This window comes from Triticum dicoccoides, chromosome 3B (assembly GCF_002162155.2).
Source record: "Triticum dicoccoides isolate Atlit2015 ecotype Zavitan chromosome 3B, WEW_v2.0, whole genome shotgun sequence".
NCBI lineage: Eukaryota > Viridiplantae > Streptophyta > Magnoliopsida > Poales > Poaceae > Triticum > Triticum dicoccoides.
The window spans coordinates 560,314,196-560,327,520 of NC_041385.1; the positions used below are offsets into that span (position 1 = coordinate 560,314,196).

Below are 13,325 nucleotides of genomic sequence, written 5' to 3' on the forward strand. Positions count from 1 at the left end.
GACTGGTATTGATATCAAAACATTCAGCCTTTCCTACGTACCCTATAGGGATTCCTTATATGTCGCATGGTAAGTTTCCTCCTTGGTCGATGATGCCTCTCTTGGGCTCTGTGGCCCATACCCTGACCCAGAGGGTTCCAATGATGCAATCTTGACAGCGCCTAGCCTTGCATAATTTGACTTATCATCGACATATGTCTGTTGGAACTAACACAATTCGTTCCTGATTGTTTTGACAATAGCTTGTTAAGTCATTGAAGGCATCCACTTAAGATTTTTTGATGTGTTGTCAAGTCAACAAGTATGATTTGTAAAGTGGCACGAAATGAACATCATTCACATTTAATAATTATTCTAACTAAGTGTACATTTCACCCTAAAATAACAAAAGCATGCCATTTGCCACAAGGTTTTCTTAAAATGTTGAGAAAGACAATTACCTGGATATGATCAGGCCCAAGTAATCTCTGGTTGCATTTTAAAGCTTTGTGTAAGTACCTAAGAGCTACATGCACATTCCCCAAGCCTTCCTCCATCATGGCTACATTAATATATGTCGCAGCTGTGTTTGGATGAGATGGCCCGCATGTAAGATGTAGAAGATATAATGCACGCTTGACGTACCTAATTTGCACCAAAGGTTAATTTTTTGTAGACACTGTAGCAATGAATCTAAATCATTAGGGTCATATACTGCAAGGAGTATCAAGAGGATAGCAGGTATAGCACATTGTTTATTCAAACCTTAGATTTTCCCATATTGCAATAGCTTTGATATCTATGAAATAACCTTCAAGACAAGCTCATACACAGGTAAATAAACAGTTATTGAATCTTCAGTCTTTAAAGACATATGACCTTAAGGGAATTATGGTCCATCCTCGATAAGAGTTTTACATGACATCAATTAATAATTTAATAATTTGAGGCTAGAAGCAAATACCATACATTTTTACCCTCTGCAACCTCGGCCAAGAATAAAAAGGATAATACATATGCTTGCGGTTTAGCTACAATATCAGGGAAACATATCACTACCTAAGGATTCACCTAGCATTTATGAGTTTATAAGCGTCAGCATTAGGTTTGATGGTTATATGTTGATGGCATTCATGCAAGCGTCTAGTTATATTATTTCAACTGTTGTAATTAACAATAATGGAGTGAGAGCTGAGAGATAGCATCTCAGACACGAAACCACACTACAAAGAATTTGGAGACTCAAGAAGACTAAGCAGCTAGTTCCTACTCACTTTTAGCATTATTATCATAAGACAAGATTAGTTTTTTAATCCAAACAATAAAGCATAGAGAGAGAGAACCAAATATGCACATTTGACATAATAAGTTTGCGAAAAAAACAGCTATAACCTGAGAAGATAGTAAATATATTCTTGGCAGCAATAGCAAGACTATTTAATATGGCAAAATTCATCAGCATGACATAGCACTTTGCTAGATAAAATACCCTAAGGGAGGTCTCCTACTCTTTTGGATATATGTAACTTTTCTTCAACTTGCACCTGGAATGACTATTTTCTCAGCCCTTGTGAAACTGTAGATTTGCTGCATGAATAAAAAAAGAGTATTTCATAAACTGAACTTACTTCAGAGCCAGTTCTGTATGCTGTAAACGATAGTAGAAAACAGCAAGGTCTCCGTAACTCTTCATCGTATCAGGATGATCAAGCCCAAGTTCCCTCTCATTGATATCTAGGGCCTTTTGCTGATATATTGTAGCCTGCAATTTTCAACTTCACTAGTTATTAATATGCAGAAAAACTTAAGATCTGCTGATGTTAACGTAACTCCTCCTAAAACCGGAAGAAAATCACACTTTTATCAGAATTTGTACTATATTCTTCCCTATATGTTCCTTAGGTGTTATAGTTAGTGTAATCCAAAATTATAACACCTTTAAGTATCCTTCACTCAGTGTAACTGAAAACTTGCTTAGCAGAGAATGCTAAAAGTACATATTATTTCTGAGTTTACACAAATACCTACATGAAGAAAGTGCAATGGCACGTCTTTCTATCTCTGACGTTCAACAATTCCTCACTTAACTAAACAGTGCTATCACTTCAATTGTCTTCAAAATATGCATAGCAATTATTACAAACTATCTGCTGTGCACCTGAATAACCATTTACCTGATTAAAATCACCAGTGTGGTACAAAACAACAGCTAGAAGGCTATAAGCTCCAGCCGTCATTCGATGATAGGGACCACACACCATTATGAGCTTGGCAAGAGCCTACATTCATAGATAAAATAATTTATTAGTTCCCAAGATATGACAAATAAGGAATTGCAAAAAAGAAACGCACAAGATTTTACAAGGTACCTTGGTTCCATAATTAACAGCATCTTCAAGTTTACCCTTGTCAAGAGCCGTTTTGGAGGATTCTAGAAGTTGCCTTCCATCTGCAGATGAGCATGCAACTTGCTGCATTTTTTAAAAAACACGTCAGTTGTGTTTATGTGCCACTCATTTATCTAACAAGTTCTCAAAACACTGATAGCCATATGTGATGATCAAGCCATGACAGCACAATGTGATTTTTGTACAGTATGATAAAAACAATTGAACTGAGGAAAATACTTTTACCTTATGTACAGGGACAAGGCTAATAATGTCCTGTTTGTAAAACGGGAAAGCAGAATCCATGACGAAATCTCGGGGTGCCAATTCAATGCCCACCTAAAAGCAACCTTTAAGCTCAATAAAATGCACCGAGTGTGGGAAATGTTAAAAAGATTCAAACATGTTTACCTTATGGCATAGTCCTCTCAGTATAGCGTATTTCCTCACATCAACATAATGTTGCTCTGTGAGGTCATACTGGTATCGCTTTTTCAAGAAAGCAACAAGCCATCTCCACACTAGGGGATGCACAGCAGGAGAACTTCCAGAAAATTCAGATTCGGGAACACCAAGAAGTAAGTTCAGCACTGCAGGTATTGTTAATGCTAATTGTCGCATGTCTGAAGTAGCTGCAATCACAGATCGGACAATGTGCTTGAATGCTCTCACTATCATTTCATGCACACAAAGGGACTGTACGTGTGAGAGCTTCTCTGAAAGTTTGACCTACATAGGGAATTCTTAGATTAGCACATATCAAGCACTAAAAAAGAAATGACATTTCATCATGTTCAAATGAAAAATTGTTGCAAACTTACAACTCGTCCTAGGGAGCGCATCTGTAGGCCCCTCGTATGCATGAAATCTGTCAAGGTCCTACCATCAACAGGTGAAAGTTCCAATGAACCAAAATCGGCAACCTAAATAATTTCTTGGTTAGTTATTATGCCTCATGACTAAAAAGGATAAGCATGTGGGAACTTATTCATGTCCCATATGATGATGCGTACCAGCTTAGGAAGCGCAACTTCATCATAGAACTTCAGAGCCATCTCAATCAACTCAGATGGTGACTGTGGAGCACAAGAGATTAGTGTATGAACTTTATGCATGATTAGTAGCTACAAATGGCCACTTGGTAAGCAAGGGTGCTAAAACAATACGTAGTCTGTTTCATACAATTGATTTTATTATTTTGTAGAATTCAGAAGTGGATCTGACAAAATCAAGAAAGGTGAAAAGCCTTGCATATTTGATGTTGTTTGAAGTACCACGCGCTGATGTAAAAAACACTCGTCCATAGGCACTAGCACCGGTGAAATTTTAATTTAGAAGAACGGGCATTAGCACCCTGCTTAAGCGAGGCCTCGAGCAGGTGTAGGATGGGAAAGCACAAGACCCTTAGCCAGCTGCACTACAATTTATCAACCCCTAGTGCACCTGAGGTAAGCTCCACAACTTTGAGGTTCTGAGTCAGGTAAGAACACATTTCATGAACCCCTCCACAGCATACCTTGATATCCACAATATTGGCAAACACAGTATCACATGAAATTTAATACTGACAGTTATATATGAATTGTATTATGATTGCCAAAGATTAATAATCACAAGGAAACTCTATTTTAAATAGGACATTTATTTATAAAACTAAATGCTGAAATGAGGAGGGTATGAGTTGGATATGAAAGACAGCAAAGGGCAGATGCGAAATCATCACTTGCTATGAAAATTAATGCATTTCTACCTTCTGGTGGAGTCCTGTTTCTGAATCTTTCAACCTTGTAAAGGCGGAATCCAGTAATACATCCTTCAGCAAGATTTCACTCTCGGAGGTAATGCAGTCTCCTTGAGGCGATTCAACAGATGATGAGTTGACTTTCTGGTTTTCCCCGGAGCTTGTTGCATCAGTCAAACTTTTGTTCCCTGATGAGGATCCCTTGCCAGAAGCATCAACCGCATTGTTCGGGTGCTTAAGAGCTTTGAGAGGCTTCCCAAGCCCTTCAATCTTTGTCTCTTTCACAGCTTTGTCCACCATTTTCTTCTTTTCCTTCCCATCACCTTGTTTTTTGTCTTTGTCAGATTTTTTCAGGTCTTGCAAGTGCTGAACCCAACACGCACCAAGTTCCCATCTCATAAATGATTGTTTATCAGTCTCCTCTTCCTCAAGATTTTGAAGACTTCCCTTCAACAAGTTCTCAGCATAAGTTTGTGCTGCAGTTAGTTCTTCCTGCCTATGACTTTGTGTTGGTAACTTTTTTTCTCCAGTTGCATTGGCTTCATTTATGAGCATCCTCAAACTAAAAACAATAAATATATATAATAAAGAAAGAATGGGATAAGCAGCATAAACTTCGTGGATAACTAGAAAAACAAAACAAAGCATTGCTACCAACCTGTTGATGTTCAATGCATGGGCACCCCCTTCAGGTTGATCCATGATATCAGCAGGCTTAATAGAAGAAGCCACAATAGTTTTCTCGTAATTGTTAACCTTTGCTACAGCAACATACCCACAGTATCTAATATTCACGATGCCCAAACTGTCAACATCCTGCAAATTAGAGACGAAATTAGGAAAAGCCTCTCTTTTACCTGAATATGAGAAAGATCACCTTAATTTTGAACTTATACATGTGCAGCAGTGTTTTCATCGGCAGTTATTCCTTTCAAAAGGTTTCTCTCTCCAAGATGCTTAGAGTCCACTCCTGTGGCTCGGCTTCCATCTATCTTAGTGTCCAGCTTGCAGCTTGCATCTGAAGAATCTCTTGTGACAGTGATGCTAAAATTTCCCACCGTCTCAGAATGCAAGACCTCATCTATCTTGATTGCTGTTGACGCATCTGTACTCTCCATTACATGCCGGATGGCTGCAATAGTTCTAAACATGGCAACATCTACGAATAGACTGTGCAGTAGGAATGCTCTCCTGTCACGAATTTCCCTCTCCTCAGCAGTTTTGCAAGGCATGGATGTGAGATACATGAACTCATCTGCCCATGGCAACATGTCACTTTTGCCATTCCTTCCCCAACCACCTCCATTGCCTCCCCAAGTTTCATCCTCAGCAGGAAGGGGAGGAAATGTTGATGGTGACTGGGCAGCAATCGGAGGAACAAGCCACGTATTTGCACGATAACCATAAGGAAAATTTCCGAACTGCAACATACAAGCAGTTATAATTAGGTCATGATGCAGCATTAGATAGGAAAACTGTTGTCTGATGGCGGATGGAATACAAAAACATGATTCATATGAACCTGCAAGTAAATATGTAATAATCAAGCGCAACATACTAGAGGAGCCCCAAATGGAAGAAACTGAATATGAACAACAGCATAACTGTAGAAGGAAGGTAGATATTCCTAGAAGACAACCCAAATTGTTGTTTGATATTTAAAGTGCATTAAAATATATTCAACTCCTTTTCAGATCAATCATTATGCCCAAGCACACAATAATCCAAATGCAAAGTCACGGTCTTGTGAAAAGTTTCCATTGAAATTTAGAAAAAGATAAGTACAATGAAACACCCAAAATAGGGTAACAACGCACCTTGTTCCGTTCCAAAAATGCCTTCATAAGATTCTCGTATGCCTAATATATATGCAAGCACCATAAAGGATTAAATTCATATAACAAAGTCATAGAAAAGAATTAGAGATACAGAAAATGAGACTGCACAGTGGCATACAGAAATAGTTAAATAGTGCTATAAAATTGTAGGTAATTAAGAACCTCAAGTAGTTTCTAGAATGGGAATTTGACACTGCCAATGTACAGTATTGGCAAATGCCACTTTCCAAACCTACAACAATGCACTGGCATGCTCAATTATCAATTTTAGTACGTAGTTTAAATCTAAATAAGTGAAAAATCTGATAGGCAGATTGTTATTTTTGGCAGTAGAAATTTGAAAGTGGAGGGCTCGCAGCTGCTGCCAAAATAGACTTTACCAATTCAAACCTTCTTGCAGCTGAGGTAAGTTAGGAATTTTGTCCTGATTATTACTTATCTTCTCTCAATTTCATCGTCTCAATTACTAATGCACAAAAAGCGTACACACTACACCACAAATGTTCACACACATACATACATTAAAAATAGATTCAAAAATCTGCTGTTATTAACTACATTTCATCTTTAAAGTGTATATAAGTTCATTTGTCCAGAAGAGGCTACAGATTTAAGTGGGATATCTAATAACAAGGTAAAATACAATACAGGATGCAAGATTATTAGATAACAATTTAGATTACCCTAATATAAAATTTACAAACAGAATGTGAGATAAACGAACATTATTGAATGCTCTGCTGAGATGCCTCAATAGGTCGACAAGATTGTGGCACAAAACACGCTGTTTCCCAAAACTAAAGAACCCCTTTCTCTGAGCTTCAACAATGAAAAATTTCCCATTACAAAGCTTTGCCTGAAAGCCAGCCAACAATTCTCCAATTAGGGCACATGTGATGTCATTAGCAGGCATCTTAGCGCAAAAATGCTGTCAAAGATATAACTATTACCCATGATTACCTCAAGGAAGAAGAGATGGTCATCAGACGGTTGCTCCTCCTGTCGAGGTTGAGTCACTCTCTTTATAACTGATTGAAAGAGTTAAAATAACTCAGCAAACGGAAGAATTTGCCTCGCTAGAGAAATGTTCAGCTCAACAAAGTTCAAGCTGGTATCTCACGCTTAGCATTCAAAATAATGAGGAAAGTGTTAAATTACATGAACTACCATCTCAAGGACAAACAATGGTGAAGCAGACAGCAAGGATATACGGACAAATAGATCAAGGCAGAGGTTCCAAATATAATGCTGGCAGTACTACGGCACCTTAATGTTCTTTTGTTGCAAATAAGTTTAGGAAAACAATTAGTATCTGGCGGCCCATTCTAATCTCGCGTCAGCCGCATCGTGTGCTCACCCGCCACGTACCCGTGGGCCCCATGCACCACTCATGTGGTCCCTCAGCCTTATCTCTGCACGAGTTTGCAGACACTAATTCCTCTTCCGTGAGGACCGCTACCGCATCATCCTCTCCCCCTCCCCCCCCTCTCTCTCTCTCTCATATTCCCCAGCGCATCAACCTCCGTTGCTGCAACCCCCGACCACCGCACTGCCAGGCTGCACCATCACTGCTGCAAACCCCACAGATAACCGCGTGCCCATACTGCTACCGCTGTTGTCGCTACTGTAAGGTGGTGCTAGACGGTGACCACAAGGTGCGATGCCGACCACCGGGTACTGCGACGGCGGCAACAACTGCTGCGAACAGCAGCGGCCACTGCTACGAGCGCGCGGACATGGTGCTGCTATGGTGACGGCTCCTGCTGCGAGCCAGGGCCGCACTACTGCATCGGCAATGACTGGTGCTGTGAGTGGCTACAGCCTCTGCTACGAGCACGCGGCAACATCACTACTACGAGTCGGACGGCCTATGCTGCGACGGCGACGGCAACCGCTGCGAGCCAGACACCTGATGCTGCGACCGGTGACGCCTGCCGCTAAGAGCGCCGGCAAGGGCTGCTGCGAGGACGGCAGGGCTGCTGGGAGCGAGCCAGCCCGCGCTGCTGCTGCCTGTGCTGCATACGGGGAGTGCGACTCTGCGAGCCGTCAACGACGAGGCTCTTGCGGGCGCGGGTGGGATATTGCGAGCGAGGCGAGTGGGAGTAGGCTCTGTGCGCCCATGTAAGCATGAGATGTGCGCGCCGTCTCTTCCCCGTGTGCTCCTGTGAGCGCGGGATGCGAACGCTGTTCTCCTCCTATGCGCTGTGTTGGGCGAGGTCCAACGGCCACAGTGAAAAGCAATCTATGGCTCGGGAAGGGGCCGATCCGGGGCTGGGATCGGTCTGCCGGCACGTAGCATTGGGCATAAGTTTACAGTTCGAGTCAGAAGTCATGAAACGGGAGCGTGAAATAGATAGATCAGTTACAGGGCTTTGGAAAGGCTGTGAGAGAGGTTTTACTTACAGTGGAGGGGCGGTGAGAGGTTAGCGAGGGAGAAGAACTCATAGAACGCTCCGAGGCGGGGGCATGCACCGCTCATCTCTGCCTCCAGCTCTGCTGAGACAGCGTCCTCCTTGGCCGACGCTGCATTGGCATCCTTTGCAGCTGACTCCTTGGGCAGGGGCGGCGGTGAGCCCATGCGGCGCCCACCCGAGGAGGCAGCTGCTGCAGGCTTGGAGCTGGAGTTGGAGGGCTCCTTGGTGGCATCGGCATCCTTGGGGGATGGAGGAGGCGGAGGCGGCGGCGGAGAGCCGAAGGAGGCGGTGCATGCAACGATGTCCAGCAGCCGCCGTACGTGCACCAATGCGCTATCCTCGTCGTACTCCCCTGCATTGTGAAATTTTGGAGTTTAAGATGTACGGTTACGGATGGTTTATCCCTAGACACTATAGAAGAGAATTTAATAGTAATAATAGGACATATGGAAATCAAAGACAAAATTATGCAAATGAAGGTGCAGTCAGGTGTATAGGTGTGCAAAGGTACAATTTACAGGACACACGTCTAGAAACAATGGGCTTAACCAATCTAAGGGTATCTCTAATCCAACCGCAAAAGTCAACTTAAAAAAGACGCTCTTAAAATCTAACTACGAAAATATCATGCATTTTTGGATGCTGCATTCTAATCGAACTCCAATAATAAAATGCATTAAAATTGAAGTTGTATAACATATATTTAGCCATCATGTATGTTACAAACATCTAGTGTTTGCTGACTCTCACAGCAAATATTATGGCAAACAACCCTAACAATAATAAAATTTACTCTCGCGCGTGGCGGGTATTGGGGAGGGCATCGTGTGGCAGCGGTGGAAACCAAAATGTTAGAAGGGGAGGGTTGTTTTTTGTGTCAGCTAAAAACCTTCTGGGAGTTATGCATGTTTTGGGAATGGATTAGATGAACCTAAGTAAAAAAAGGGTTTGGGTGATTAGAAATTTATTTGGGTCGATTAAAGATGCCTTGAGAAAATAAATCCTCATTTTGCAGATATAAGATGTACCTTCTACCAGGGTGAGAGTATATGGCTTCAGTGTCACAACATCAGCACCATCCTTCAAGTGACCATCACGAGTCTACCGACAAATGAAATCATATAACAGGATTGAATTAAAAGATGTTCACTGCGGTAATATAGTATGAAGAGAAAAAGAAAACGTTATAAATACCTCATGCGAGAGAGAGTAGTTTGTGATTGCACATGTGGCAGTGTGGACGCAGAGCAGCCTCCTCACATCGATGATCCTGTCCGTGGAAATCCCCTGCGCCAAGCGAAGAAGGAATACTTGTTGCTGAAATCATGCATCAAGGAAAACAAACAGTGCAGAAAGAACTGTGGCAGCAAGAAGCTAAACCTTGAGAATGACATCGGACTGATCTGGGAGGTTGACGGTGATGTCAATGGCCACAGGGAGCACTGGTAATTCATCGAAGAAATTCGCAAATGATCAGCTCAAGAGAGCAACTATCTTCTCCAACTATTGCAAGCAAAAGCCAATCAAGGTGTCATGTCAACAATACCTTTCTCATCTTTCTTCTTCTTCTCGCCCTTGGCCTTGCCACGCTTGCTCTTGGGCGCCATACACGCGCCAAAAGGCGAGCAAGCTCAGCAGAAGATTCCCACCTAGATCATACGGTCGAAAAGAAAATTAAACATCAGTTGGATTCACAACCGCTACCTAAACATGTGGCAGACTTTAGAAGGAGCAGAATAGAAGAGAGTGATGGTGGTTGCAGGGGTAGGGCTATAAAACTGAAGTTAGGACAAAACAGGGAGCTATCATTGACATGTGTATATAAACACTACTTAGACGTGAAAAAGACATAGTTACACCCCACAACACAGGATTGACCAGAAGAAGATGCACCAATGGTGAGAATGAAGTGCAAGCAACAATGGTTGCGTTAACACCGTAACATCAATTCAAGTCGACATTTTTTTACCTCCTCTGATTCCAAGTGAGATAATTGTGTGTAATGATATATATACGGTACAACTGACTGAAATCCAAAAAATAAATCATCAAGCGGCCAGCTACGAAGGGATAAGTATAAGGTATATTAGCAGAACCAATGGACTAAGTTACATCTAATCCATTTTAAAGAAGAAAAATCACTTCGACATAAAATCTGCGCAAATGATGGATAGAAAGAAGATGACTACAGAAGGGTGAACAAGGCAGTAGGGGACTGAAATTCAAACCATGCCTGCAACGAGGGACATGGGAACAGACTCAAGAAATCAAGAGGCTAATTACGATAAAGGGTTTCCCCCCGCTTTATATTATAAAGCAAACACCCGATACATCCAGCTCGCTGGGGCCGCAGCACAGATACAAGAGGCTAATTTACCATGACACAGGCAGAGATGCTAAAACTTCTGGATTCCACGTAACTAGTTCACAATAAGATAAAGATGTTTTGGGAATTGGAATTTGAGAGAGCTTAACTGCGAAGCAGTGTTCGTTGTTCCATGCCCACAATGCACATCGAGGGAGGCACGAACATTGTTATGCACATAAACATATCGAAACACAGAAGCCACCAGGGATATCGATTAAGTGCACGCTAAAACAAAAATTGCCAAGAAAAGGCCACACAGTTGTGAATTCACACGCGCGCGCGCGAAGATATATGAAACTAAATAATAAATAGCAGGTCCAAGAATTTACTGATGGCCTTGCGCTCAGCTGCTCTTGACAGTACACCGGCAAGGATGTACCGATGGCCTGAGGAAGCAAAATGGAAGGTCAATTTCCCAAGCAATCAGCTAAGGTAAGGAGAGAGGCAGCTGGGATGAGGTAGGTGCACTGTCTACAAGCTAAGCATTACTGGGATGGAGGTGCAGGAGCAGAAGGGGTAGCAGTAGTGAGCAGAGGAGCCTAAGAGAGGGAGGGAAAGATAGATAACGAAAGGGGTTGGAGGCGGGGTTGATAAGGGTGGAACGGTGGAGATTTAAGATAGGGTCCTCATTGGCCCGGTCCGGTTCTTTAAAAAAAATGAAAATGCCGGTCCGGTTCTCTGGAAAATCGTCGTACAGTTTTTTGTTCGGGGCCTAGGCAATCGCCGCCGGTTTCATCGAAGTTCCTGTTCCGTTGTTCAGGACGTGGAGGATCAGGCGTACCGTGGCATAGAATAACACATCGCGTTCAGGTGGGTCGGAGCTTCTTTCTGGAAAATTTCTTCGGCGGCGGCCCAAATTCGCGGGAGAGGATGCCGGAGGATGGGACGGAGTTCCCCCACCCGAAGGAGAACCCAACCATATTCGTGCTCTCTCCGCCGTCCGCAACCAGGCCGTGGCCGCACTGTCCGGCGAGCTCGTCTGCCGCATGACAAGCTCGGCCTCGCTCCTCTTCGTGCTCTGCCGCTAGCGCCTCTCCTGCCTCGAGCTCGCCCCCAAGCTCCTCTGGCCTCCTCCTATGCCCGTGCCCCCGTTCCGCGCCGCCACGGCTCGCCATCTCCAACCCCAAGCGATGCAGAAAACGGGATCGAGAGAGGAGACCAGAGGTAAATGAGAGGGGAGAAGGAAGGGCACCACCTCGACGCCGTGCACGAGCTTTTCCTCGCGCCACCAGCCAGCCATCACCCTCCTGCCGAAGACGAGGTCGAGGCCGACCGCATCCTCGACCCCGCCATGGCCACCAGCGAGGCGGCGGCCTGCGCATCCCGCGCGTGGGGCGTGGACAGCTCCTGGGCCTCGTCGACTTCCCGCCGTTTCCCCGAGTCCTCCTTCCCGCCGGTCCCCCGACTCCCCCGCCTCCTCGCCGCTGCTGGTTTTTTTTTTTTCCTTTTCTTTTTCAGGCGATGCGCTGAGGAAGACGAGGGTGGATTTGGTTAGAACAGGAGGTAATAGCACCACAGGTCCTAAAACTTGTCCAGAATATAATGATTTGATCCTAAAAGTTTGTAAAAGGCAACTACTCCTAAAACTTGTCACAGATGTGCACATTTGATCCTGTGCCAAACACAAGCAGCCAAGTGGAGCCAGCTGGACCGAGTCGGTCAGCGCCGCAATTTTTGCATTTACCCCCCTCCTGTCACACATCAGGTCGTGCATCGGGCAACACTCTCCTCCCCTTTCCGCGCCACCAGGCCGCGGGGGGCTGCCAAGAGCTACAGTCCCTGGACGCGCGCGGAGGCCCGATGCGCCTACCTCATGTCGCACACCCCCTGCGCGTCGGTCGGGTACATTGACTACCTCCACCTCTTCTATTGCGGCTTCGTTGCGACCCCGGCGGCCGGGTACGCGGCGTTCCTGCTCTGGCTGGTCGTGTTCTTCTACCTACTCGGCGGCACCGCGTCCGAGTACTTATGCGCGCCGCTCAAGGGGCTCTACGTCGCGCTGCGCCTGCCCCCCGCTGTCGCCGGCATCACGCTCCTCTCGCTCGGCAATGGCGCGCCCGACGTCTTCGCCAGCGTCGTGTCGTTCGCTGCCGGCGACAGCGGGGACGGCGGCTGCTACGGGCTCAACTGCGCGCTCGGCGGCGCGCTCTTCGTGTCCATCGTCGTCGCCGGTGTCGTCGCGCTCGCACCGCAGGGCGCGGCGGCGGGGGAGGGGTCGTCGTGGAGATGTGTGGGTTCGTGCGCGACCTCTGCTCCCTCTTCTTCGCGCTCTGTCGTCCTACTCCTCCAAGATCGCGCCAGGCTTCACGACAACAGCATGCCTGCATTACCTTGAGTGCGCGCTCCGCATGCCGCTATACCATCCGCGCCACCTCACCGTCCGGCATCTCGGACATCGCCACGCACCGCTGGTCTCGGCCCTGCGGCGTGGCCTCTGTCGCGCTGGCGCCCGTGCTCCTCGCCACGACATGGACCTCGCACAGCCCGATGAAATCATCCTTGCGCCACCACAACAGCGACGGCCACGCGATCCTCCTTGCCGGCGCCGTCCTCGACCTCCTCCTCGCGGCCCTCCTCGCGGCCACAACGGGCGTCGCG

General features: G+C 45.3%; 1 protein-coding gene and 1 pseudogene across 4 annotated transcripts in view; one reads left to right on the forward strand and one right to left on the reverse strand.

The window, feature by feature from the left end:
* The window catches only part of LOC119277068 (protein TSS-like), a 20,749-nt gene extending 8,632 nt beyond the window's left edge, over positions 1–12,117 (reverse strand). The window contains exons 1-20 of one of the 4 annotated variants that reach the window (XM_037558281.1): positions 11,923–12,117; positions 9,906–10,008; positions 9,740–9,801; positions 9,554–9,646; positions 9,388–9,460; positions 8,349–8,711; positions 6,906–6,973; positions 6,670–6,801; positions 5,925–5,966; positions 5,004–5,528; positions 4,766–4,923; positions 4,117–4,669; positions 3,380–3,442; positions 3,188–3,289; positions 2,778–3,095; positions 2,613–2,705; positions 2,349–2,450; positions 2,154–2,258; positions 1,608–1,741; positions 441–624 (exon numbers count right to left, since the gene is read on the reverse strand). In XM_037558281.1, coding sequence (XP_037414178.1) covers positions 441–624; positions 1,608–1,741; positions 2,154–2,258; positions 2,349–2,450; positions 2,613–2,705; positions 2,778–3,095; positions 3,188–3,289; positions 3,380–3,442; positions 4,117–4,669; positions 4,766–4,923; positions 5,004–5,528; positions 5,925–5,966; positions 6,670–6,801; positions 6,906–6,973; positions 8,349–8,711; positions 9,388–9,460; positions 9,554–9,646; positions 9,740–9,801; positions 9,906–9,966 — 3,231 coding nt within the window. In that variant the 5' untranslated portion in view covers positions 9,967–10,008; positions 11,923–12,117. Of the gene's footprint in view, positions 1–440; positions 625–1,607; positions 1,742–2,153; positions 2,259–2,348; positions 2,451–2,612; positions 2,706–2,777; positions 3,096–3,187; positions 3,290–3,379; positions 3,443–4,116; positions 4,670–4,765; positions 4,924–5,003; positions 5,529–5,924; positions 5,967–6,669; positions 6,802–6,905; positions 6,974–8,348; positions 8,712–9,387; positions 9,461–9,553; positions 9,647–9,739; positions 9,802–9,905; positions 10,009–10,834; positions 10,953–11,056; positions 11,298–11,508; positions 11,625–11,922 lie in introns of those variants that run through there. The other 3 variants (XM_037558282.1, XM_037558279.1, XM_037558280.1) reach the window with 3 other exon arrangements.
* The window catches only part of LOC119279654, a 2,218-nt pseudogene continuing 788 nt past the window's right edge, over positions 11,896–13,325 (forward strand).